At 37.4% G+C, this 24,123-nt stretch overlaps 3 protein-coding genes and 1 long non-coding RNA gene across 7 annotated transcripts in view; 1 reads left to right on the top strand and 3 right to left on the bottom strand.

Moving 5' to 3' along the window:
- Positions 1-1,879: 1,879 nt before the first annotated feature.
- Positions 1,880-14,800, bottom strand: LOC149936523 (uncharacterized). The gene is made up of 6 exons (XM_090181299.1): positions 14,485-14,800; positions 14,298-14,383; positions 13,834-14,009; positions 11,828-12,028; positions 9,540-9,689; positions 1,880-2,181 (listed from the first exon to the last, which is right to left on the bottom strand). The coding sequence occupies exons 2-6, from the start codon at positions 14,331-14,333 to the stop codon at positions 2,022-2,024; spliced, it is 723 nt and encodes a 240-aa protein (XP_090037425.1). The 5' UTR covers positions 14,334-14,383; positions 14,485-14,800; the 3' UTR covers positions 1,880-2,021.
- Positions 14,801-15,410: 610 nt separating this feature from the next.
- LOC149936522 (uncharacterized) lies at positions 15,411-15,897 on the top strand. The gene is made up of 3 exons (XR_016472344.1): positions 15,411-15,551; positions 15,605-15,715; positions 15,782-15,897. It is a non-coding gene; the product is annotated as an uncharacterized LOC149936522 (long non-coding RNA).
- Positions 15,898-15,949: 52 nt separating this feature from the next.
- On the bottom strand, positions 15,950-18,628 carry LOC149936521 (reticulocalbin-2). Of its 2 annotated transcripts, XM_090181160.1 has the most exons (6): positions 18,265-18,628; positions 18,038-18,185; positions 17,810-17,963; positions 17,574-17,690; positions 16,832-17,046; positions 15,957-16,452 (listed from the first exon to the last, which is right to left on the bottom strand). In XM_090181160.1, exons 1-6 carry the CDS (start codon positions 18,500-18,502, stop codon positions 16,281-16,283), a joined length of 1,044 nt encoding a protein of 347 aa, XP_090037286.1. In that variant the 5' UTR covers positions 18,503-18,628; the 3' UTR covers positions 15,957-16,280. The 2 variants fall into 2 exon arrangements, with proteins under 2 accessions (XP_090037288.1, XP_090037286.1); XM_090181162.1 differs by lacking the exon at positions 17,574-17,690 and having other exon boundaries at positions 15,950-16,452.
- A 3,856-nt stretch (positions 18,629-22,484) lies between these two features.
- The window catches only part of l(2)k09022 (HEAT repeat containing 1 homolog l(2)k09022), a 33,664-nt gene continuing 32,025 nt past the window's right edge, over positions 22,485-24,123 (bottom strand). For all 3 annotated transcript variants that reach the window (XM_090181225.1, XM_090181227.1, XM_090181226.1), the window contains exons 32-37: positions 23,457-23,530; positions 23,294-23,391; positions 23,076-23,233; positions 22,847-23,005; positions 22,684-22,792; positions 22,485-22,608 (exon numbers count right to left, since the gene is read on the bottom strand). In XM_090181225.1, coding sequence (XP_090037351.1) covers positions 22,520-22,608; positions 22,684-22,792; positions 22,847-23,005; positions 23,076-23,233; positions 23,294-23,391; positions 23,457-23,530 — 687 coding nt within the window. In that variant the 3' untranslated portion in view covers positions 22,485-22,519. The remainder of the gene's footprint in view (positions 22,609-22,683; positions 22,793-22,846; positions 23,006-23,075; positions 23,234-23,293; positions 23,392-23,456; positions 23,531-24,123) is intronic.

The following is a 24,123-nucleotide window of genomic DNA, read 5'->3' as shown; positions in this document are numbered from 1 at the left end:
TGACGTCAAACTGGAAACATGAAATGCGTGTCATCGACGAGAGTTAGTGAACGTACCCCAGAATTTCAATGGTCGAGAGCACTTCGAAATTTGGAACACGTGAATATTCTACATCCTTTCTCGACCTCCTAAAATTTTACATAGTCTGAACCCCCCTGGCGAATTTGTTCAAGAATGTATTTGTTTATTCTTGACGTAACGCTGCAAACGATACGCAACGGTTCAGATACCGCTGCAGGTCAGATTACTCTTACAGGGTTGCCACAAATTTTCAGATTCAAATTCCCCGTTTTCCCTGACTTTTTAAGGCCAAAAATTTTATTTTATTTTATATTTAACTTTTATTAGAAGTTAATAAATTTAAATTGACTTATATTTAAGTAAAAAGGTTATCGCGATGTTGAAAAAATTAGCCTAACATTCAAGGAAATAAATGAAAATCATAGAATTTGTAATAGATCTAGAGTAAAATTACCTTCAAAAAGTGTCAAGAGAAAATGGAATTTCCTGACTTTTCCCTGACGTTTAACAAACCGGGGTGAAGCGATTTCGCGCGTGTGAACCAGGAATTATCGTCGGCGGTCAAAACTGGCATTCAAACCGACCTGAACTGGGTTTGAAGCTCAAGTGTGACCGTATTCAACACGGCCCAGTTCAACTATCCCTACGAGAGGCTTGGTCCGGGCTTAGCCGACACTACGTGCGATTATGTTAGGTTAGGCTTTTTTAAGTTTAGAAATGAAATGGATACCATCCATATGCGGCTTAAAATTTATTTTTACTTAACACAATGGTTAATTACCATCACTTAAACTTTTAAAGAACCAATTTCAAAATTTAACGTGAACGCTCCAGCTTTTCTACGAAACTACGCCGGAAATCGACTTCAGCGACGCCAAGTTTGTCCATATTGAACTAAAATTAACCGTGATTTTCGTATTCCCAGTATTAACGCGTGCTTTTTAAAACCGGAACAGTGAGTTCCCTTAGATTCTTTGTCATCCTCCTTAAGTACATAAATAAACAGTTTCATACTCAAAATAAAAGAACCAAGGCTTAACATAGTGGCTCCTACAGAATATCCCGCCTAATAATCAATCAACAGCGCCCCTAACGGCAAAAACAATAATTTCCAGATCATTCTACTTTGTACTTCTTTTAAAAGTGATGGCTGACCAGGCTGAGGGAAACTGATTTTAGTCTTTTAGAAGCACCTTTATCATAACAGTTCTTCCCCTCCACCCCAAGCATCGTACAGGGGAGTATTACCCACGCGACTCCACAATATGGATGATCTACGGTCGTTAATTTTATTGTAGCAAAAACAATAATCTATAGATACAATCCAGGCCTCATCACAGCATCCATGAACTTTTCACTGCCAGTTATATATCACTTTTTTAGGAAGGAACCTAAATCTATTTGGTTTCATTTTATTTTATCCACATAATCTATTAAGACAAATCTTCAAAACAAAAGTATAACATAAGACTCTACATCTTAGGCGCAACCTCGGAGACTATGCTTAGACAACGGTAAAATTATAACAAAACCCTTCCCTTCCTAAGACAAACGCTACCTGAGAACCAAGGTTAAGCAAGTCCAGATACGTGATGAAACTAAAATTAGTATAATAATGTGTTTTTACTTAGGTTTACCTGTTATTTATTTTTATATATTGGTAAATTAAGTGTATTTTAAATATCAGACTATTATTGTTAATATAAACAATTTTTTTCCTCAAATTGGAGTTATTACTACTTGCTTGGCTTTAGTTCACATTCACAAGTAGCGGCAATTGAAACTAGAGACAATACCGCCATCTACATTTGATACAGGAAACTTAAGGTCGGGAAAAAAAGGCAAAGCTGGATTTTGTACATCAATTCGTTAATTTATTCTCTCTATTCAGTCGTTTAAAACACAATATACTAAAAACAAATATTTATAGTTTGCATAACAGGATAGTAATATATATTATTATAATAAAATTAATATATTAAATATTAGCGAGTCAGTGGTCAAGACGAGCCCTTGGTGGACATTCGACAGACGCATCCGCTCTCGACCAGAATGTAATCTTGACCAGTGAGAGTGACCGGTCCGAGGGGCACGGTCAGTAGTAAATAAGGAACGTACGTTTGATGGCATTCAGCTTTCAGTAACTTGCAATCGTCGTGGCTGTAAACAATTTCAATCAAATATTTAATAGAATTTATTTTGAACATGACACCATAAGCATATGAAATCCCTTAGAAGTATCATCCCATACTGCTTTGTTATTAAATTGAAACTGCACCTTCACAGCTAGAATCAACAATTACACCCCACCAAGGGCATAACCAGGATTTTATTTCGGGGGGGTTCTAACTGTCCACCCCCTTTTAGACCTAAAACTAACTTATCAATATCAAGGGGGTGCAAATAGTAAGGTTACGTTAAGCCCCTCCATCTTTATCCATTTCGGGTGGGGCTGAACCCCTAACCCCCCTTAAATACGCCCTTGCATCCCAACCAAATATGATAAATATTTATAAATTTTTACATAAATTGATAAGTTGTGTACAGTGGCGCACTGTTGGGGGAATTAACTTTAGTTTTTTTTTCACCTTAACCCCCGAAAAAAATCCTAGGTGCGCCACTAGTTGTGTAATACACACAGTGATTACCTATTTACCCCTTGAACCTTTTATGGCCAGGATAATAAAATAAATTTCCTATTTTTTTTTAAACAGGGAATTTTGTAGTCGATTTATAGAATTTTGTAAAAGTAAAGAAAATACAGGATATGTTGAAATGACAGAAAACCAAGTTTCAAATATTTATGAAATAGGGTGTGAAACAATTTGGGTGTGAGCCTCTTTGACGTGATATCTCACGTAATTTGTTCGAAATGCTATCTAACTTTGTAGTTCTTGATTGTGATCTTTTGAAAATATATTGAAAATTATAAACAGGAATAATCATTGGGACACTTATTTCGTAAGCTAAATTATATACTTCTGACCATACTTAAATCAAGTGTCAGCTCGACATGTACTAGCTCTTTTTTTCAACAGATCTCGCTAGTATCTAGCTCAAGCATGGGCCAAATAATGATAAATCCAGGACATGACTCTGCTACCTTCACGCGTACTAAATCGGCCGTCCACTAAAAGACACAGGCGGCCATTTTAGTAGGGGGGAGAAGGAGGAAAAATAAAAAAAAATTGGGGGCAAAATCAAGCAAGTTTCCGGTTTCCCGAACGCCATCTAGTGATGACTGAGTCGGAATTCGAAAATAAGTGGCGGTTGTAATTCGAAAATCCTGCCATATTTGGCCCCTCATGTTTTGATAAATTTTAACGATTCTAGGAAAGTATATGTTTAATATTAAATAATTATATACATGTATATTATACTAATTATGAACTTAGTACGTATAAAAATAAGTACTTACTTTAATAACCACACTATATATGATAACTGTGAATAAATATTCCAGGATATTTACTACGACGACCACGTGTATTATTTTTGAAAACTGTCCCTAAAGCATTTGCCCCCAAAATGACGTAGGTCCGCGATCGCGCGTTTTTCCCAATAGGGGGCAATAGTGGTCGGGAGTTAGCGCTATTGGAGAAGCTCGAGGGCCCCCCGCACCGCGGGCCCTGCGGACCATCAGCTACGCCACTGTTTATATGGGATATATTATTTAGGCTAAAGTCCACTAAGTAAATATTAAGTTGTCTAATTACAATACCCTACAATGGTTCGCTGACGACGTTATTGTTTCGCTATTTTGAATTTTAGCTTCCTGTGCCATTAATAGATGGCACCACGCTCTCCAGTAAAGTCTTTTTTTTATTATCATCTCTAATAAAAAGGGCCTTATAATACAGGTGGTACCATAAGTGGATCATTCTCTCTAAGTAAACAAATTCCGGGTCTCGGTCGGCTATCTTAGTCTGGGTTTCGTGACGTCAGAACTTGTATAGAGAGCAAACTAAAGAGATAAAATTTTTCAAAATATTTCGGCGGAGGCGCCACCGAGTGGTCAAGACGGCAACTGAAGGGGCGTTTATTGAACAAAACTCTACCCTTGGCTCTGAAACTGACCTTGAACAAATATGGTATAGTTTTTTGGGGGGAAAAATTCGAGGAGCCAAACCCCAAAATTTCTCTCTCTCGGCCCTCGGCACACGTTTCAGACGTGAAACGTACCATAAGAGATGTAAGAAACGTTAGATTCGGCAGTATCAATTCAGAGTGAAGTTGAGTTGATACACAGTATAGGGCGGTTGTAAAGGGCTGCCAGACCGACCCGGACAAAGACTCTAGTCATAGGTAGCATAGCGTTTTGTCTACTTAGAGAGAATGATCCACTTATGGTGGTACTGATAGAGCTGACAGTTGCTTTAAATTAGTGTTGTAAGTGAGTAAGTGGGAAAATTTTCCGGAAAATGACAGAGGACTTTTTTCCTGAAAATTCTCCGTACTTTTTCGAAAAAAATAAAAAAGGTTTTGATTCCATGATTAGTCTAATATATTGTTTGCAAATCTAAATAAAGCGGCATTTTCGCCTCATTTTTTCGAATCTGAAAGTAAAACTAAACCTCTGGATTAGTTTAAATTTATTAACAATAAAACACTACTAATGTTTTGTAGTATGTTTACTGATATTAGACATTTTATATCGATAAAAAGTTAAAAACATTAAAAACCCTTAAAGAGTAATTTATGTTTCAATTTTTTATTTTTCCGATTTCCGGAAAATGTTCTGGAAATTTTTCCGGAAAATATAACACCACTACTTTAAATATTATACTGCTTTTAAAACTAAGAATGAAGCTTTTTGAAACTTGAAATCCGACGCTATTTACAAACTGCATCTTAATATACATTGTTCCAAATATAGACGCCATAAATAAAGATAAAGCAAAAAAAACCCCAAAATCAGGTTCGGGGAAATGACGTGACGCGTCGCGACGTGCGTTAGTGGTCATGCGGCAGGAAAACTTAATCAAAGGGAGAGGAGACCAAAGTAACGTCCGAGAAGATTCCCCGGGGAAACTACCGAACGCCGAAGAAAAAACTAACTCCCTAAACAACAATTTCTTGCCCGTATTAACTAACCACATTCTTCTATCGGGACTATTTTCCCCGGACGCTGATGCGCGCTTTGCCGAAGCGTTTGATATCATTTGCGCAACAAGTAGGCCACCACCATAACGGCATGCGCCTTCCATTCCCCCTCGAATGATTACCCCTATTTCCCCCTGAAAGATAAATTTATGTGACCAGGGAAAGCCTCGGAAAATTTCATAGAAAATATTGGAAACTAAATAGGCCATTTATAGGAAATTATTGGAAACTAAATAGGCCAATTATAGGAAATTATTGGAAACTAAATAGGCCAATTGTAGGAAATTATTGAAAACTAAATAGGCCAATTGTAGGAAATTATTGAAAACTAAATAGGCCAATTGTAGGAAATTATTGAAAACTAAATAGGCCAATTCTAGGAAAATATTGGAAACTAAATAGGCCAATTCTAGGAAAATATTGGAAACTAAATAGGCCAATTCTAGGAAAATATTGGAAATTAAATAGGCCAATTCTAGGAAATTATTGGAAACTAAATAGGCCATTTATAGGAAATTATTGAAAACTAAATAGGCAAATTGTAGGAAATTATTGAAAACTAAATAGGCCAATTGTAGGAAATTATTGAAAACTAAATAGGCCAATTGTAGGAAATTATTGAAAACTAAATAGGCCAATTCTAAGAAATATTGAAAACTAAATAGGCCAATTCTAGGAAAATATTGGAAATTAAATAGGCCAATTCTAGGAAAATATTGGAAACTAAATAGGCCAATTCTAGGAAAATATTGGAAACTAAATAGGCCATTTATAGGAAATTATTGGAAACTAAATAGGCCAATTATAGGAAATTATTGGAAACTAAATAGGCCAATTGTAGGAAATTATTGAAAACTAAATAGGCCAATTGTAGGAAATTATTGAAAACTAAATAGGCCAATTCTAAGAAATATTGGAAATTAAATAGGCCAATTCTAGGAAAATATTGGAAATTAAATAGGCCAATTCTAGGAAAATATTGGAAACTAAATAGGCCATTTATAGGAAATTATTGGAAACTAAATAGGCCAATTATAGGAAATTATTGGAAACTAAATAGGCCAATTATAGGAAATTATTGGAAACTAAATAGGCCAATTGTAGGAAATTATTGAAAACTAAATAGGCCAATTGTAGGAAATTATTGAAAACTAAATAGGCCAATTGTAGGAAATTATTGAAAACTAAATAGGCCAATTCTAAGAAATATTGGAAACTAAATAGGCCAATTCTAGGAAAATATTGGAAACTAAATAGGCCATTTATAGGAAATTATTGGAAACTAAATAGGCCAATTATAGGAAATTATTGGAAACTAAATAGGCCAATTGTAGGAAATTATTGAAAACTAAATAGGCCAATTGTAGGAAATTATTGAAAACTAAATAGGCCAATTCTAAGAAATATTGGAAACTAAATAGGCCAATTCTAAGAAATATTGGAAACTAAATAGGCCAATTCTAGGAAAATATTGGAAATTAAATAGGCCAATTCTAGGAAAATATTGGAAATTAAATAGGCCAATTCTAGGAAAATATTGGAAATTAAATAGGCCAATTCTAGGAAAATATTGGAAACTAAATAGGCCAATTCTAGGAAAATATTGGAAACTAAATAGGCCATTTATAGGAAATTATTGGAAACTAAATAGGCCAATTATAGGAAATTATTGGAAACTAAATAGGCCAATTGTAGGAAATTATTGAAAACTAAATAGGCCAATTGTAGGAAATTATTGAAAACTAAATAGGCCAATTGTAGGAAATTATTGAAAACTAAATAGGCCAATTCTAAGAAATATTGGAAACTAAATAGGCCAATTCTAGGAAAATATTGGAAATTAAATAGGCCAATTCTAGGAAAATATTGGAAACTAAATAGGCCAATTCTAGGAAAATATTGGAAACTAAATAGGCGAATTCTAGGAAAATATTGGAAACTAAATAGGCCAATTAAATAAAAAATATGGGACACTAAATAGGCGAATTATTGGAAAATATTGGAAACTAAATAGGCCAATTAAATAAAAAATATGGGACACTAAATAGGCCAATTATAGGAAATATAGGACATTAAATAGGAAAATGTAGGAAAATTTAATAAGGTAATTATTACGTATCAGTATACTTTATGACTCGAATCACTTAGAATATTGATAACCGAGGGCCCAGGGAAAGGTTTTAATTTTATAGGAAAAATAGGAATTTTAGAGATGAATTGTAGGAAAATATAGAACAATATAGGACATCATCAGATACAGAAATTCACTCTCAAGCGAGGCGCTGTCAAAGGCTTAGTGCGACGCGAGATCAACAATCACAAGAGCGGCTAAATCGGAACATTAAACAAATATCTGGTGTTACTCTATGCCTTGAAAAAGTAGTAATGAATTCGTATATTTCAGTGCTATGGTCTTTAAACTATTGCTGTAATATCGTCCAATCACTGTGTTTCTCCTTCATGTGCCCTGCTGTACCAACAAAACCTAAAAAAAGCGGTCTACCCGCCAAACCCCACTCCGTGAACCAGAGCGCAAATATCACTTTTGAACTTTTACTGGGAAACCTATTTCATCCCACGATGTTGGAAATAAGTTAACTACTATAAAATATATTAATTTACACTAATAAAGGTAGGCAAAATCAATATTTTCAAGTTCTGTTTCATAAAAAATTATTAAAGAGTAAGTTGCAAAATGACTTTCGGAATAGAATTTTAACTACTTTATATTTTTCTTGTTCATTTGATCATGGGCTAACTTACTTGATGAAATGCCGTGGTTAAGTGTATTTAATAATAAAATAAAATTTACGTGTAGCGCCCCTCTGCGGATTTTATTTTGAACGATAACTTTATCGCGCCTAGATTGTGACGTCATTGACTACGGGTTTCTCTGAATTCCCCCCCTGCGTCTGGTATATTATATAGTTCCCACTATCCTACCAAGATCATACCAGTAATATCCTTGGTAGATATGGCCATGTCAATTGGTGGATTTTCTCTGAATTCCCCCCCCTGCGTCTGGTATATTATATAGTTCCCACTATCCTACCAAAATCATACCAGTAATATCCTTGGTAGATATGGCCATGTCAATTGGTGGATTTTCTCTGAATTTCCCCCCTGCATCTGGTATATTATATAGTTCCCACTATCCTACCAAGATCATACCAGTAATATCCTTGGTAGATATGGCCATGTCAATTGGTGGATTTTCTCTGAATTTCCCCCCTGCGTCTGGTATATTATATAGTTCCCACTATCCTACCAAGATCATACCAGTAATATCCTTGATAGATATGGCCATGTCAATTGGTGGATTTTCTCTGAATTTCCCCCCTGCGTCTGGTATATTATATAGTTCCCACTATCCTACCAAGATCATACCAGTAATATCCTTGGTAGATATGGCCATGTCAATTGGTGGATTTTCTCTGAATTCCCCCCCCCCCCCTGCGTCTGGTATATTATATAGTTCCCACTATCCTACCAAAATCATACCAGTAATATCCTTGGTAGATATGGCCATGTCAATTGGTGGATTTTCTCTGAATTTCCCCCCTGCATCTGGTATATTATATAGTTCCCACTATCCTACCAAGATCATACCAGTAATATCCTTGGTAGATATGGCCATGTCAATTGGTGGATTTTCTCTGAATTTCCCCCCTGCGTCTGGTATATTATATAGTTCCCACTATCCTACCAAGATCATACCAGTAATATCCTTGATAGATATGGCCATGTCAATTGGTGGATTTTCTCTGAATTCCCCCCCTGCGTCTGGTATATTATATAGTTCCCACTATCCTACCAAGATCATACCAGTAATATCCTTGGTAGATATGGCCATGTCAATTGGTGGATTTTAAAATTCATTTTGCGCGTGAAAATACGCCGCCATGTTAGGGTATAAAAGCTAGTAAATAAGCCTGCTATACCTCATAATGTAAACGTTATTTTGAAATCGGTCAATTAAGCACGCGCGCGATTTTAAAACCATGTAAACACCCGCGTACAAAATTCAGTAGTAGAATCCCATGGTTCTCTAGGAGATTTTTCGGTTTCGGCCGCAGAATCAGTAGCATCTACATTTGGTATGCAAGCCTCAACTCTTATGTTGGGGAGAAATAACGTGTAGTCAATGACGTCAATCACCACGCTAAAATTCAAATTGTTTCGGCGTTCTACTAATTATTCCCAATTAACTACGAAACGGAAAGCAACGAAACTTTATATTTGGATACTTTAAACGTAAGCGCTTCGTTTAATAACAAAATTGAGGCGGTAACGAATAATTTGCAACTTACTCTTTAAATTTAAGCTTAAGGTCATAAAATTTAGCTAACACGTTTTGGAATTTGTTTCTCTGTTTCGTCAACAATGTTGGCTCTCGCGAATAAGCTTTAACTTACAGACATCTTTCGTAGACGACTTGCTGGAGAAGATCTGGAAACTTCTGGACGATGGCCACCGTCTCGCCAGACGTCATGGACACTCCAAATAATGGAGCCGTTGTATTGTACTCAGTCTCGCACAGTTTACTTCCGGAGTCCAGCAAACAACTGGAAATGAGCGGAACAAATAGCAGAGAGATGAAGATTGAGGGTAGAAATCAATAGAAAAGTTCTCGTGGGCTAAGCAAAGAAATCGACTAACAGGTAAAATATTACCCTGGATATAAGAAATAGCGCACTAAAAGGTAAGCCTTTTCGAACAAACGACAGTGAATACCTCATACCATAAGTCTATAATGTTGTTTCATAAGTTTGTCACTTTGGGGAATATTTTACCGAGAGCTATTAACGAAGTGACGTCATCACCAGAAGAAAATCTCCACCTAGCGAGGCGCTGTCAAAGGCTACGTGTGACGCGTTAGCAAGCGGACGCAAAACGGCGACGAAGCCCGTAATGCAGCCTGTCTCGTGAATAGCTCTCAGCAAAACTTTTGCGTGTGAAGAATATGAAGTGTCACACTTATGTAACAATATTATACCCTTATGTTCATACAAAACTAGTTAGAAAATAACTTAATACCAAGAATATATTCAGGGGAACAGAGAACATATGGAAGCAGCTATGAAAGGTGGAGGGGCGTGGTTTATCACGAGGCGAACTGGGTGCTTGTTCTCTGTTCACCTGAATATATTCTTCGTAATATCAGACGTTGGTTTACTAACTACCACCGGAGACCTAGGCTTGAGCTTTAACGAGGGTCCATGACAAATCTTTAGTAGCGTTTTCAGCCATCAGATGGGGTAAAAACCTTCCCCAGTATTGCCTTTATCCTTCTGAACTTTTCTCTCATGTTTGGGATTTATTTAAAGCTTAGACCACTTACATCGAACGGGACTCGTAACGCCACACTAAAAATTTTCTTTAAATACTGCATAAACTTTGGTGGCGCCATCATTTACCCGTTAACGCAAACTTATGGAGCGTCTTAAATATAATTATAACTAAATATGAATTTAATAAGAATCTTTAAAGCTATTATTCGTAATAATTCGTAAAATATTTAATATTTTAACTAAATACTAATTTAGCACCTTCAAAGCTTATAGAAACTGGCAATAGATGTCGTACCTCCCACCTTTTAAAAACTATCCGCTTTTCTAATACGAAATATTATGGCAGCTAGGAGCAACAAACAATGGCAAGGAGAACGCAACCCGTCAAAAGTCGTGCATTTTCTTGGGTACATTTTTCCTTGGTTAGACGCTTTAGCGCCTGCTGACGTCGGAAGGGGAAAATTCGGAAATTGTCTCCCCCCCGCCCGAAAAACGTTCAGCGAAAAGGCTCGTCCAATTAGCGTGTTTAAAGGCTAGCTGCGTTCTCCTTGTGTTTGTTCACCTAGAATGGACCAAGAATTTATGGGGACTCGCTGCTCCCGATATTTTGACACGGTAGGCGTGGCCTAAATCAGATGGCTTACTGAGGTACATCAGCCGCTTTGAAGCGCCTCTAGTATCACTACGAGAATCTTAGTCGAGGCTTAGGCGACAGTACGAGCGAGAAAGTTAGGTTAGGCTTAGTTCATTACATTTAGAAATTAAATAGATTCCATTAAATTTTATTAAAAAACCTCAGTCATACGTGGCTTACTGGTTATTTTTACTTAACACAATGGTTAATTTCCATTTCTTAAACTTTAAAGGCCCAATTTCAAAAATAAAAGCTCAAAAACTTACTAAGCCTAATCATTTAACCTACAACAACGGCGCCATTTTGTCGAAATTGAACGTGAACGATCCAGCTTCTTTACGAAACTACGCCGGAAATCGACTTCAGCGATGCCAAGTGTGTCCACATTGAACTAAAATTAACCGTGATTTTCCTATTCCCAGTATTAACGCGTGCTTTTTAAAGGCTAAACAGTGAGTCCCTTTAGATTCTTGGTCCACGCATACAGTAATATTTTGAGTTTCTACTCCCTTTAAACTCAAACTAACTAGAAAAATCCCTTTAAAAATATCTCAAGTTAATAAAAAAATGGGATCCCAAGAAATTGGTTAATTAAAGATTCAATATCAATAAATCTCAAAACCTACATATGCCCCATGCTTAATACTAAAGGTCACATTAAAGAAACGCCCTTAGGGTCACCGATAATAAAAGTATTGGGGAAAAGGCTACGGGCTGAGAGAGATGAAAGAAAATATATTTTTTCTAGCAGTTGTTACGCGATCGAAAATGAATTTACTTTTTTGTACGGAAGTTTTCGTCTTTGGCGCTTCTGGCCTTGGACGGGATGGAATTAGAGTTTCCGTTGGCGGAGAGCCACCTGTTCAAGAGCTGCAGACGCAAACGCTCGCTCTCCCCAGAAAGGTGTCCCGATCTCAGCGCCCTCTTTTGACGTAACGTTGTATTAACACTTTGCGTTACTACGCTATCCACCAGCTTCCTGAGAGAGCGGAAACGCGCGGAGGTAATACCAAGGATTTACCAAAAAGAAACAGAAAAAAAATACGAAGGCCTGTATGAACATCTGGATAATCTTTATTACACTATATTTAGTCTTATATCATGGAACTAATTGTTTTGCTTATAGTTGATTCGTTACGGCATAAGTAAATTAATATCTATAAGTATGACCATAAGTCTATAATATTGTTTCATAAGTTTGTCACTTTGTGGAATATTTTACTGAGAGTTAGCAACGAAATGACGTCATCACCAGAAGAAATCTCCCCCTAGCGAGGCACTGTCAAAGGCTACTTGTGACGCGTTAGTAAGCGGACGCAAAACGACGACGAAGCCCGTAATGCAGTCTATCTTGTGAATAGCTCAGTAAAACTTTTACATGTGAAGAATAGGAAGTGTCCCACTTATGTTAAAATAATATACCCTTATGGTATGACCATAAGTCTATAATATTGTTCCCTAAGTTTGTCACTTTGTGGAATATTTTACTGAGAGCTAGTAACAAAATGACGTCATCATCAGAAGAAAATCACCCCCTAGCGAGGCGCTGTCAAAGGCTACGTGTGACGCGTTAGTAAGCGGACGCAAAACGACGACGAAGCCCGTACTGCAGTCTGTCTTGTAAATAGCTCTCAGCAAAACTTTTGCATGTGAAGAATAGGAAGTGTCACCCTTACGGTATAATATTATACACTTATGGTATGACTATTAACCAAAACAAATTGCGCAATAAAATTTAAACTATACACAGAGCCCCCCAGTGTCCAAATATGAGCAAAAACAAAATATACTACAACTACCAAGGACGATAATATACTTCTCAGTTTGGTTACAAGTACACGTCACGAAGAAAGTTAGCATTAGAAGAATAGGAAATGTCATACTTATAATCCATTATGTTACTTATGGCTGTAGTAATATCGCTGTACGAACGCGCCGCCAGCGGTTGTTTCGAGATTGCGCGAAGGTAAACACTAGTTTACCCCCGTTTCTAAGCAATGCTATTCATTAGTTCCAGACCTATTAGCAAAAAACTATTTAATTATATTTAGGGAGAATGACTGCTGAGACAATTTCCCCAAAACACCACAGGATTTGCCAGTATGCTCCTCCCCTTAAACGTCAATCAAATCGTGGCGGTATCTCATTGGTTCCCTTAAACTTATAAGTCTTCCGATGGCGTTATTTATCCCCATTCGTGCCGGCTGAAAACTAGACCACGGTACCTTGCAGATTGTCTCATCATTAGTCATTCTCCTTAAGCATTAATTAATACCTTTTGCCATAAGTAACATGGTATTTCCAAAAATTTTAAATAATAACGTAAGACTGTTTCGTAAATGATCACATAAATCATAACGTGGATAGTCGTTATTTTTGTTAGTGTTTAGTCGCAGTCGCCTAGAGTCATTTAAACCTATCAACAAAGGCCTAATGACGCAAAACGACGCAATGAAAAATGTATCAATTAATATTAATGTAAATAGTTTCTTTTGTTTCGAGCGTTATAGTATCTTTTGTATCGCGTATCAGGACTCAATAAGTGTACAGCTTTTTTATCCAGAATTAAAACATTATTATTATTATTATTATTTAAACGCTTTTAAAGGTAAAAATAATACTTTGGAAAAATATTAACGCATTATTGAATCGGAACATAAATTTTACTATTATTAACATTCTTTATCGCCATCAGACTATCATTAAAGTTAATCTTTCATTGTCATAATTTTATGCATTAATATTTATGCTATGATATAATTAGGAATAAATAGAGATTCATACTTTGGATATACGAATCCGTTAGGTCCTAGACAATCGGGATTTTGGAGCGCGTCTCCCCACATGTAAGTTAGATGACCGTTTCCTGAGTGCTGGCAAATTGACCTTGTTGTGGATGCTAGAATCAATTCTACCAGCAAAAAGCTCCATAGAAAGCCCCTGTGACACCAAATCCGGGTCTTAAAATAACAATCATAGGAAATAAAACAATGTTAACATACATTATTAATACAGCGTAGAGTTGGCTATTTAATTTAAACGTTTCTCGGTACAATTTACTCCAAACAATGACCTAAACCTTTCATTTACACGTGTATGAATTAAATACTTTCCCAAAGACCGAATTTCAAAATATTTTAACGCTACAGCTACCATCCAGGTACGAGCTTTGTATTTTAAGTATTAAAGTTTAATTTTTCGCTACACCTACACTAAAATAAGGTAGTACAAAATTAAAAATATTTTACCTGTAATGATATGAATGAGAGGGTCACGGGTAACATAGCAACTGCCGGAAATAAAAATTGCTTTCAATGTCCCGAAATCGCGCACTCTTGTAGGTTAGTACACCGATTCAAAAAAGAAAATATTCTAAGATTAAAATTTTATGGAACTGTCGCAATGGGAAAGAAACGAACGCGGGGAGTGCCCTACCGAGAATCTGCAAAATCGTCTTGAAAGTCCCGTTCTGGAAAGCTGCGGGATGTTCCTCGCCCTTGGCAAGTTTTGTTTTTTATGGTGGGTGACCGCTTACCGCGTGAACTAGCGACCTAGCTAAAAATGCTATTCGGTTTTTTTTTACAAATAATACGCCCTCGATATCATTCGATTCCTGTAGACGTTTGTAAACGACAAAAAAGTTGAAGAGCGGGAAGGAAAATAAATTTTACCCCGCATATATTCAATGATGCGAATAATTTACGCTATTCTCACTGTTGTTATAATATGGGAAATTATTAACACCTCATCAACAGCAAAATCCTCTTCAAATTTTGCGTCCTCTCTATTTATGAAATAATTTAAAAGCATAGAGAACCTAGCGCCATCTACCGTGAACAAAATACGTTTGGATAAAGAACGCTGTCAGAGAGAATCTGACGCTGTGTTCACGTTGGACAACAACAATTTATGTTTCAACCATAATTATAGTAGTGGCACTCCGTAGCTTTGGCCATGGCCGCCATTGTGGGCGCGAATTTTTTATGAATAGGAAAAAGCATGGGTGACGTTGTGTGACGTAGCACTGCCATTACTCTATAGAGATAGAAAAGAAATAGAGGCACTATTGTATCTGGCGAAGTTGACCGCGAGTGCTGACCTCTTTTCGCCAATGTAGGAAGCCATGAGATGCGCAGATTACGTGGCGCCATCGACGCGCGGTGAAATGAAATACATAATGCCTTTTTGAAAATCAACTGTCATTTGATGTAAACAAGGAAGGATAGATGGCGTTGCAAATTCTGCCCATCTCCGATTTCATACATGCGCGGGGGGGGGGGGGATGAATTTTCCCGGTCAAAAACAGGGGTGCCTTAACACGGTAATCTTCCCTCTATTTCTTTTCTATCTCTATGGTTTCAACACATTATTTTTGGCGGGATACCTAAAATTAAGTGGTCAAAATGGTCTTTCCTGGAGAATTAAGCAAAGCTACCCTCGCGAAAATAACCAAAAAATACGAACAGAATGGCGTTAAACTTTCCAATGAAGCTAAACTATTGGTAAGAAAACATTTACTTAAGATGGTTTTAGGTAATTCAATCTATTTATTTAGATAATGTTGGAACTTCGTTTGTATGTCTCAAAGTTGGTCTCTAACTTGAAAGAAGAGTTAGCCGACAATAAAGGAAATATAAATGAGGATAATTTCAATGAAGTTCATGAAGTAAACTATATTTTATCAAATTTTACGTAACGGATTCTCTATTAACGTCTATATGTTTGCCCATAGAAAACGTTGCTTCAATTTCACGGATGAAACACCATGTTCAATGAATATATTCTTCAGTTAACTAACTTTTTTACCATGTAAAAATGTCATTTTATGTGAATACTTGAAATAAAAATACCTTAATGTTTTTTTAGACTAGAGATTCATTGTCAAAACACAAGGGGTACAGTTTAATAATTTTAAGTTTGCATACTGTACGTTTCGTGTATATCCTTCACATAAGTCTCAATAAAATTGTGATTTATTATTTGTTATTATAATGAAGGATTGGTTGTAAAAACCAAAAAAAAGGATGATATACATAATGATAATTTGGTAACAATCATAATGGCTTAAAATGGCAAGTCTAAAAACGAGTATAAAACATTGACTAATACATTTTCTACAAACGCTGGAAGTAGGAATGCCGAGGTTAAATCGGATTTAATTAAATGTTATCACTAAATGGGTAATATTTCTACCTATTTGTTTTTGAGAAGATACTTTAAGGCACGACTCATCACAACTCATCCTCAAATTTGTGAGTGTTGTGTAAATGTTCGCCAAAATCCGTCACCTCGCTACCTACAAACACTTCGTGATGATCAACTATTTCTTGAATACTCAATTTTCCATCGCCATTGGCGTCTGCACTATCTATTAAGTGATCAGCCTCGGATTCAGCCATTTCTCTAATAAAAGGAACATTATTAGTGAAATATTCAAATTTAGGGTTCTATAAAGCAATTCACAAAATGGTTACTAGGAACCAAAATTTTATAGGGAAGCCCTTGTAGATTTGATTCTAATGTTATTATTGATACTAGATGGAGTAAATTTAAACGTTTAAGGGAAAAACTATAATGAAAGGTCCAACTCAACCAAAATTCACCATAACCGAAACAAAAAAATATAATTTTAATGTTTCAAAGATAATTTAAAATTTCTTAGTTTTAATAGCTTAGCGCCATCGGGACTTTAAAACTCTACTTTTAATAGCATTATCCCTGTAAAAATGATCTGCTCCCTTGTCATATGTGTATTGGTCTATTAAGGAAAAACACAACAAACCTATTATTAGGAATAAGCCAAATTAGAACCTCCTCTCTGCTCAATTTTCCATCTTTATTAATATCGTATTCGTTATCGAATCTATCTTTTTCAATTTGATAAATTTCAGATTTGGGGTCTGCAGGTCTCCCATTTCCATCTTGTATAAATTCATCAAAAGATAGATAGCCATCATTGTTAGTGTCTTTCTTTTTCATGGTTTGATCATACAAAGTCTAAAAGAAGGACCGGTTTAACTTTCTAATACCCACAAAATTAAATTTCTAGTTGGTGGAAGAAGAAAAATACAATAGTAGTTTATAAAAGGGGGAAAAAATGTGCAAACTAAAGGCCTATTCACAATAGTCAACATTTCTTCAAAACATTCTTGGCCAACACTGGTCACAAACTAAGAGAATAGAGAAAAAAATTTCCACAAACGCTATTGACGGCTTTTAAAATTCATTTTGCGCGTGAAAATACCTCTACATGTTATGGTCAAAAACGCACGCAAAGAAGGCAGTGTGCCCAAGAAATGTACCTGTAGTGTCGCGCGCTAAAAGGTCATTTCAAAATCCGTCAATTCTAGGTCAAATTTCCTAGAATGGCCACTATCGTAAAATTTTGCGGTAGACCTCAGCAAATTTTGGAGTGTGAGAGAATAGAAGAGCAATATGTTTTACGAACTCGAAAAGAAAACGGTTTACCAAAAAATGTTGGGTATAAATGTTGGCTCTTGTGAATAAGTGTTAAAATAAAAGACCTCGTGCATATGGTCAAATTCTTCAGGGTGTGAAAAGCCTGGATATTCTTTCTTGTCTAAATAGCCATCGTTATTTAAGTCTGCAGCTTTAAATAGCTCCTGGTCCTCTTTTATCATCTAGGGTTTTACATAAATTAAAAAGTGCAAAATAAAAAAGGGGATTTTTCACTGTCAGTCTGGAGTGAAACTCAAAAAAAGAACATTTGTAAAACACATGACCTCTATTATTAGCATACCCGTTTCTCTTCTTCCAAATCATTGGAATATCTGTCATCATCACTCTCATAGTTTCCAAATGTCTCTTGTAAATGCTCATCCCATGACACCCTACCATTTTCATCCATATCATCATCTTCTAGGCGTTCATGAGCTTCCTCTTTCGTTAGTAGTCTGGAATTTTGTTTATAAAAACAAAAATTATATTTATGTTAATAATAAGGCCAAACTCCTCCTACACAGCTTACGCAAAAGATTTTAACACCCATTTGGTTAATTCTTTTCTATTAACTAATCCATCTTCATCTTTATCCATTTTTAAGGCCAATTCTCTTAATCGTTTCTTGGATTCTTCTGGAGATAGCTTATCAAATTCCTCAGCTTGGTCTTTACTACCTTAAGACCACAAAACAAAGGTGTTGTCATTTCCAACTCTTGATAGTTTAAACAACGAAGACTACCAAAGAATTATTACCAAGTACCGCTTCGTGGTCAAAATCAGAGTGATGCTGCCCATCTTTATAGTGATTTTGATCTCTGGGACTGAAAGCTCCATGCAGTTCAGTTTCTTTGCTTAATTTGTCTTTAGAATGATGAATATGAGGGACAGCTATACTATGAACGAGGTTCAATGAAATTAAAAAAACAGCTGTAACTAGAAGGGACCAGCTGCTAAAATGTTTGGGCACATTTATTCCAAAACACTTTGACATTGTTGGAGATTAATATAATTTAAAATAGAAGATCTAAATTCTAAATAAAAACTAATAAATTTTAATATATTATCATTGATTAATATTAAAATATCAGGAGGACTACCCACGTTACCCTAACTCCTTTTTTAATACTCGATGGCTTACTAGATGGCGTTAATAGTCTAAAACGTTGAAATTTTAAAAGATCTAAAAACCTCGGAAAATAACATTTTATTTCTCCCAGTGAAATTCTATTTATTTTTAATAAAACACGTTGTTACTTAAAATGGTGTTAGGTTTTTTTTGTAAAACGCTTAAAGGGAATATAACCTCAGGAATTTGGTGTGGAACACCAACGTTTGCAGCTCTGGCCGTTCTTGCCAATTGTTTTAAAAATGTTTCTCGCCACCATAGAAACTACGGCACCACTGTACAGGGAAATTTACTTAAAGATTACTTTGCACTAACGCCACTAAGGAGTTTTTCGACCTCCTTCTGTAACCACTCCCGTCCTCGTCTTAGGCAATTTCAATGCCCATAACATTATCTGGGGCAGCTACAAGACAGACGCACAGGGCCGCCTCGTCCAGACATGGCTGGAAGACCACGACAATATGATCTCCTCAAGAGTGGCGAGTCTACTCGTCACCCAACTAAGGGCCCTGATGGCGCTCTAGATTTGGCTTTTGCGAGTGCCGACCTGGTTATCCATCTCCCTCGTTCGGTCATACACGCAGACACCAGTGACCACTTACCGATTCACATGGGCGTTCCATCTCAAGCCAATGACGGTCATACTGGCCCAGCTCATTGGCACTACCCTGCGGCTCACTGGAAACGCTTTCGCATTCTTATGGAACCCTAGACAGCTCAGTCGGCTGAAACTATTCTATTTCAAGCGGCCTGGGCAACGATTCCGGTTAAGCCAGCCTCCTTGTTGGGATGCTGCATGCGTAGGGCAAGACTGTCAAAGCTGCTCGTCACAGGGCCCAACGCTCGGGTCATTCGTTGGATCAGGTGGCTCTTTTCAAAAAAACTAACCAGAGAGACGAAGTGTAACAGTTGATAATTTATTGTAATAAGCTACATGCTCACACTCCTTTGACCCATGTCTGGGCCAAAGTTCAGTGGTTCAAGACCGGCACCCGTCCATGGAAGCCAATTACGTTGAAAAAAGGTGACAAGGTGGAAACGGATCAAGCAAAAGTCGCAGAGTGCCTCGCGCAGTCTGCTAGAGCGGATACCCATCCTCAGCAGCCACCGGCAAGATATAATGTCCCTTTCTCGGAAGCGGAGTTATACGCAACACCTCCCCGGGAAGGACAACGTCTCCAACCTCTTCACAAAGAACTCTACTCCTGCTTTCCGAACGGCACTCCTAGCGCTCAATAACAGCCTTTATGTGGAGGGCGTCATGCCTTCTCGTTGGAAACATGCTTTCTTGCATCCCATTATGAAGCCTGGGAAGCCCTCCATAGATGCCGCCTCTTAACGTGCCATCTCTCTGCTTCCTAATCTCGGGAAAATTTACGGGAAGCTGCAGTGGCGTAGCTAGCATGGGTGACACCTGGGGAGGATATCATGGTGTGCTACTTACTAGTCTCTAGTTTGTGTAAGTTTTTATTTTGTCACGGTCGGGTGACAGACAATGCAGCCCAAGGCTACGAGCAGTCACTGCCTTGCGGTCTTACTGGAAATCTTCTTCATTGGGTGGAAGACTCCTCAAATATCGAACCAAGTAGGTCAGGGTCAATGTGCGCTCTCAGACACTTACCTCGTCACGAGAGGCGTTCCTCATGGCAACTCTATCAGCCCCATCCTCTTCACTGTAATGTTGGACGAGATCCTTCAACTAGGCTAGAGACATGTGCCCTGCTTATACTACTCCATGCAGCAACCGCTCGATCACGCTGGGGTCTCAACTTTCAGCGACTCAAGTGTCAGTTTATGCTATTATCAAAAGAGACTAACATCCACGGAGATGTCACTCCCTTAACCAAAGTCCACCTGGGTGGTATTTTCGACGACGACTCACATGAAAGCGTCGAGGCTCTAGCGTGCTAAGACTTTTGTACACCCAACTCATTCGCTCCAGGCTAGATTATTCTAGCCCCCTCTATGCGTCCGCAGCCGCTACTCTGCTCACCACTTTAGACAAAGTCCAAAACGCCGCTCTACGGTTCATACTTGGCGTGCCGTAGTCTACGCCCATTGTCCTGATGGAAGCTGAGGCTGCAATTCTGCCGCTAAGCTTTCGTCGATCTCTTTTGGACCTCCTTACCCATGCTCCATGCGGTGCAGCGGATACCCGGACTTTTATCCCTCTCTTCTGCGAGACAACCTGGCTGAACTGGAGGTCATGGAACATCTCTTCGCCCCGGATCGGCTTCCTTTTCTGCTCCGGGCTTGGATATTGGCTAGGGAACATTTTCATTCCTCTAGGGTCATCTTCCTCCCCCGTCAACCCCTCCTAGGGAACCTCCCACGGTGATGGTCTTCTCCCGTTGGCTAACTACTCGAAAAGGTAACCTCTGCTCGAACGCGCTGCGACAATTGTTCATTGTGACGCTTGACATCTACGCCAAAGACGCAACGGTTATTTACACCAATGGGTCTCTTGCCCCCGGACTCAGGAGTCGGGGTTGCCTCCTTCGCCATTCCTTCTATCGGGGTCGGTGCTCGGTCTTTGGTGGATCCCGGCTATCCCATCAATAGGATAGAGCTATTGGCCATTCAACTTTCACTTCAAAATTATGCTTCCGCTCATCTTGCTAGCTCAGTAGTCATCTGCTTCGACTACAAATGCGCCCTTACGATGTTACACACGTGTTCTAATGAACCGGTAGTCAACGCTATTCATGACTTGTGCGATAGGTACTCCATTTCCTATTCGGTGACTCTTTTGTGGTGTCCAGCTCATGTTGGGGTGGTGGGAAATGAAACGGCGGACGGTCTCGCGGACGTCACCAGTCTTCCGCGCCCCTCCAATTAAGGGGGACTTTTAACTCCCGGCTACGCTCTCTGAATGGAAATCTGCGTGCAGTAAAGAGGTTACCCCTGCTTGGTGGGATTCCTGGCCGGCGCGAGCTTCCTCCTACGCGCTCAGGGAGGCTAAACATTATACGGGCTCTCGCGAGATTATGCGGTTTAAGCTCCCCAGGCGGGATGACACTCTTTTGGCGCGACTCGGCTGCGGACGCCTTCCCACGAAAGCGACTCTCTTCCGCTTTAATTTGTGTAACTCGGACTCTTGCTCTAAGTGTGGGGTGGTGGATTCCGCGGAGCACATCCTCTTTCATCCCAAGTTGCAGCACGGCGAGGTCTTCTTAGTAAGAGGGGTCTTCCCGTCTCCCTGAAGGGTGTGTTGAAAGCGGTCCACGCCGGCTTTTCTGACGTGATTACCACCACTTTTGTTATGCTCTGCAACGCTGTTCGGACTTGCTAACTTCATTCTATTATTTTTTTTAACTTGTCACGTATTTTAATCTTTTGTTTCTGTTGTATTGCATTGTTCGCTAGTAGTGTTTAATTATCCATTCTTGTTATTCTGCCCCCCCCCCCCCGCTTTCTTATTTCCCCGAGGGGGTAGTCACTTTGGGAATATAACCGGCAAAGCAATCTTTACGGAATACCCCTTCAATTTTTCGAATTACCCTAAAGCTAAAGGTTAGAGCGTACAGAGCTGCAAACGTTAGTGTTCGGAACCAAATACCTGAGGTTATATTCCCTTTAAGTAATTAGGTGTACAGATCCTAGGTAACCACTGGAAATCACAGAAAATTGTGAGAAATCACCAACAATCATATAAAAATTGTGAGAAATCAGTAATCAGGTGTACAAACGTTATACAAATGGCTATTTCCTTGTAAGCAATTTCAAATTTCTTACTATCCAATGTATTTAATCTTATAGCCTCAATGAGAACACACTATTTTGTACCTATTTTTGCCTGTATTCTCATTAAAGAAAAGCAATTTCTTAATCAGTATATTAAGAATAATTATAATAAAATTTATCTTTATTATGAAAAAATCACTAAAAATATTTCATAAGAGGTTCTCCTAAAATCTGCTCCATTTTGGAAACAACACTTTGACATTGTTGCTCAACTTCAAAGCTTTCATCTAAGACAAAAAAAGTGTCAAAGTCAATCAATTCCAAAATGAATAATTAATCGAAAAAAATCATAAATAATTTACCTTCCATTAATTCTGCTAAGAAAGGTATTGATTCAGGCAAAAGAGACATATAATCTTCCCCGAGTTTTTCAACAACATCTTGTAATACTGAGAGCGCCGCAAAACGAACCTAAAATTACAAAAATATTACTTTAATCCAACAGAAACTAAAACAAACACCCACCTTAGGTGAAGAATGTCGTGCTTTTAATAAAATTTGATAATTAAGAGCTTTCCAACAATTATCATCCGCAACAGCAACCGCAAATTGGGACAGACAAGGGCAAACATATTTTGTTATCCTCTCTTCGAAATGAGATTCCTCACCTATCATGTTCTCAATCTGTATGAATATTAATTAAATTTGTTATACTTTAGTTATAATTGGGAATAATTTAAGAAAAAGTTTAAACCTGATCTACTAAAGGCTGCATAAGTGTATTGAAGCAATCCTTGTCCACAAGGTACTTATTGTCGTGCAAAAAGCAAGAGTATAAAGTTGAAAGTACATATTGCAACAACTGACAAGATTTTTCTGTTGCTTTTCGCCCACTTCCGTAAAAAGGTTTATCTAAAAAATTAAAAAAAAATTAAAAAAAACATTGACAATCAAAACATGATTTAAAATTACCTGATTTAGCTTCGTTATTAGCCTTTAATATTTCAGAAGTATTTGTTATAAAATGGCTGGCAAAAAGCACGAATAAACTCTTCAACTTCTCAGCCAAACTGTTAAAATGAAAACTTGCAAAAACAATTCTAGAAATTTGTAATGAGTTAAAATTTTAAAATACCTGGATGTCAATCGGTAAAAAGTAAGTATCGACTCCCGCATTAAATCATCCTCAACTGTAGCCCATTCAAATATCTGGAAAATAAACAGAAATAGACTAAATTTAGAGAGTTGGCTACATGAAATTATAACCTTATATAATTTTTAGATCATTGGAAAGAGCAAATCACTATATACGAGCACAGATAAGTTTATAAAAATGAGTTGGGACAGTTAATAGCAAAAAGAGCCAAGTTTTTTTTAATTTTTGCTGATCTTAGGAGAGGCAAAGCTTATTATTGGTGCGCTCCAGAAAGCAAGAATTCCATGTAGAAAGAATGTTCCTCCCAAAGATTGCGCTTGAGTGTCAAGAACTGGCACAAGTTTTAATAATTAGTGGGCACTACAGATGTGTGAATATTGCTTTTTTGGTATTGATTTGGTGATCAAATAACAGTTAATCTTCAAAATAAAATTCGGTTCAGTTATAAATTTATGAAATTTTTTAAAACGGTTTTTGGTTTCCAGATATTAAAAATTTCAGTTTCTAATTGATTAATCGTTTTTTAGAACACTAAAAGATTTTTATCTTATAAAAGAAAAGTTTAATTGTTAACTCCTAAGATGTTTAACAAAAGCAATTAAATTTAGAGTAATAAATAATCAAAATTATCAAATACTTTGAAAGT

Source organism: Leiobunum rupestre, chromosome 7 (genome assembly GCF_980474605.1).
Source record: "Leiobunum rupestre chromosome 7, qqLeiRupe1.1.hap1, whole genome shotgun sequence".
Classification (NCBI taxonomy): Eukaryota; Metazoa; Arthropoda; class Arachnida; order Opiliones; family Sclerosomatidae; genus Leiobunum; species Leiobunum rupestre.
This window is presented reverse-complemented; position numbering and strand designations above follow the sequence as displayed.

What these genes read in the sequence shown, in the direction of transcription:
- LOC149936523 (XM_090181299.1), bottom strand. Translation starts at nt 14,333, where the DNA reads ATGTTACCCGTGACCCTCTCATTCATATCATTACAG. An exon ending in GAAAACTTCCGTACAAAAAA is followed by an intron (nt 9,690 to 11,827) that starts GTAAATTCATTT and finishes GCTCATTTCCAG; the next exon opens with TTGTTTGCTGGACTCCGGAA. An exon ending in GTCGTCTACGAAAGATGTCT is followed by an intron (nt 2,182 to 9,539) that starts GTAAGTTAAAGC and finishes AATTGTTTACAG; the next exon opens with CCACGACGATTGCAAGTTAC.
- LOC149936521 (XM_090181160.1), bottom strand. Translation starts at nt 18,502, where the DNA reads ATGTCAAAGTGTTTTGGAATAAATGTGCCCAAACATTTTAGCAGCTGG. An exon ending in TGACCACGAAGCGGTACTTG is followed by an intron (nt 18,186 to 18,264) that starts GTAATAATTCTT and finishes TGTGGTCTTAAG; the next exon opens with GTAGTAAAGACCAAGCTGAG. An exon ending in AATTTGACCATATGCACGAG is followed by an intron (nt 17,047 to 17,573) that starts GTCTTTTATTTT and finishes TCCTTCTTTTAG; the next exon opens with ACTTTGTATGATCAAACCAT.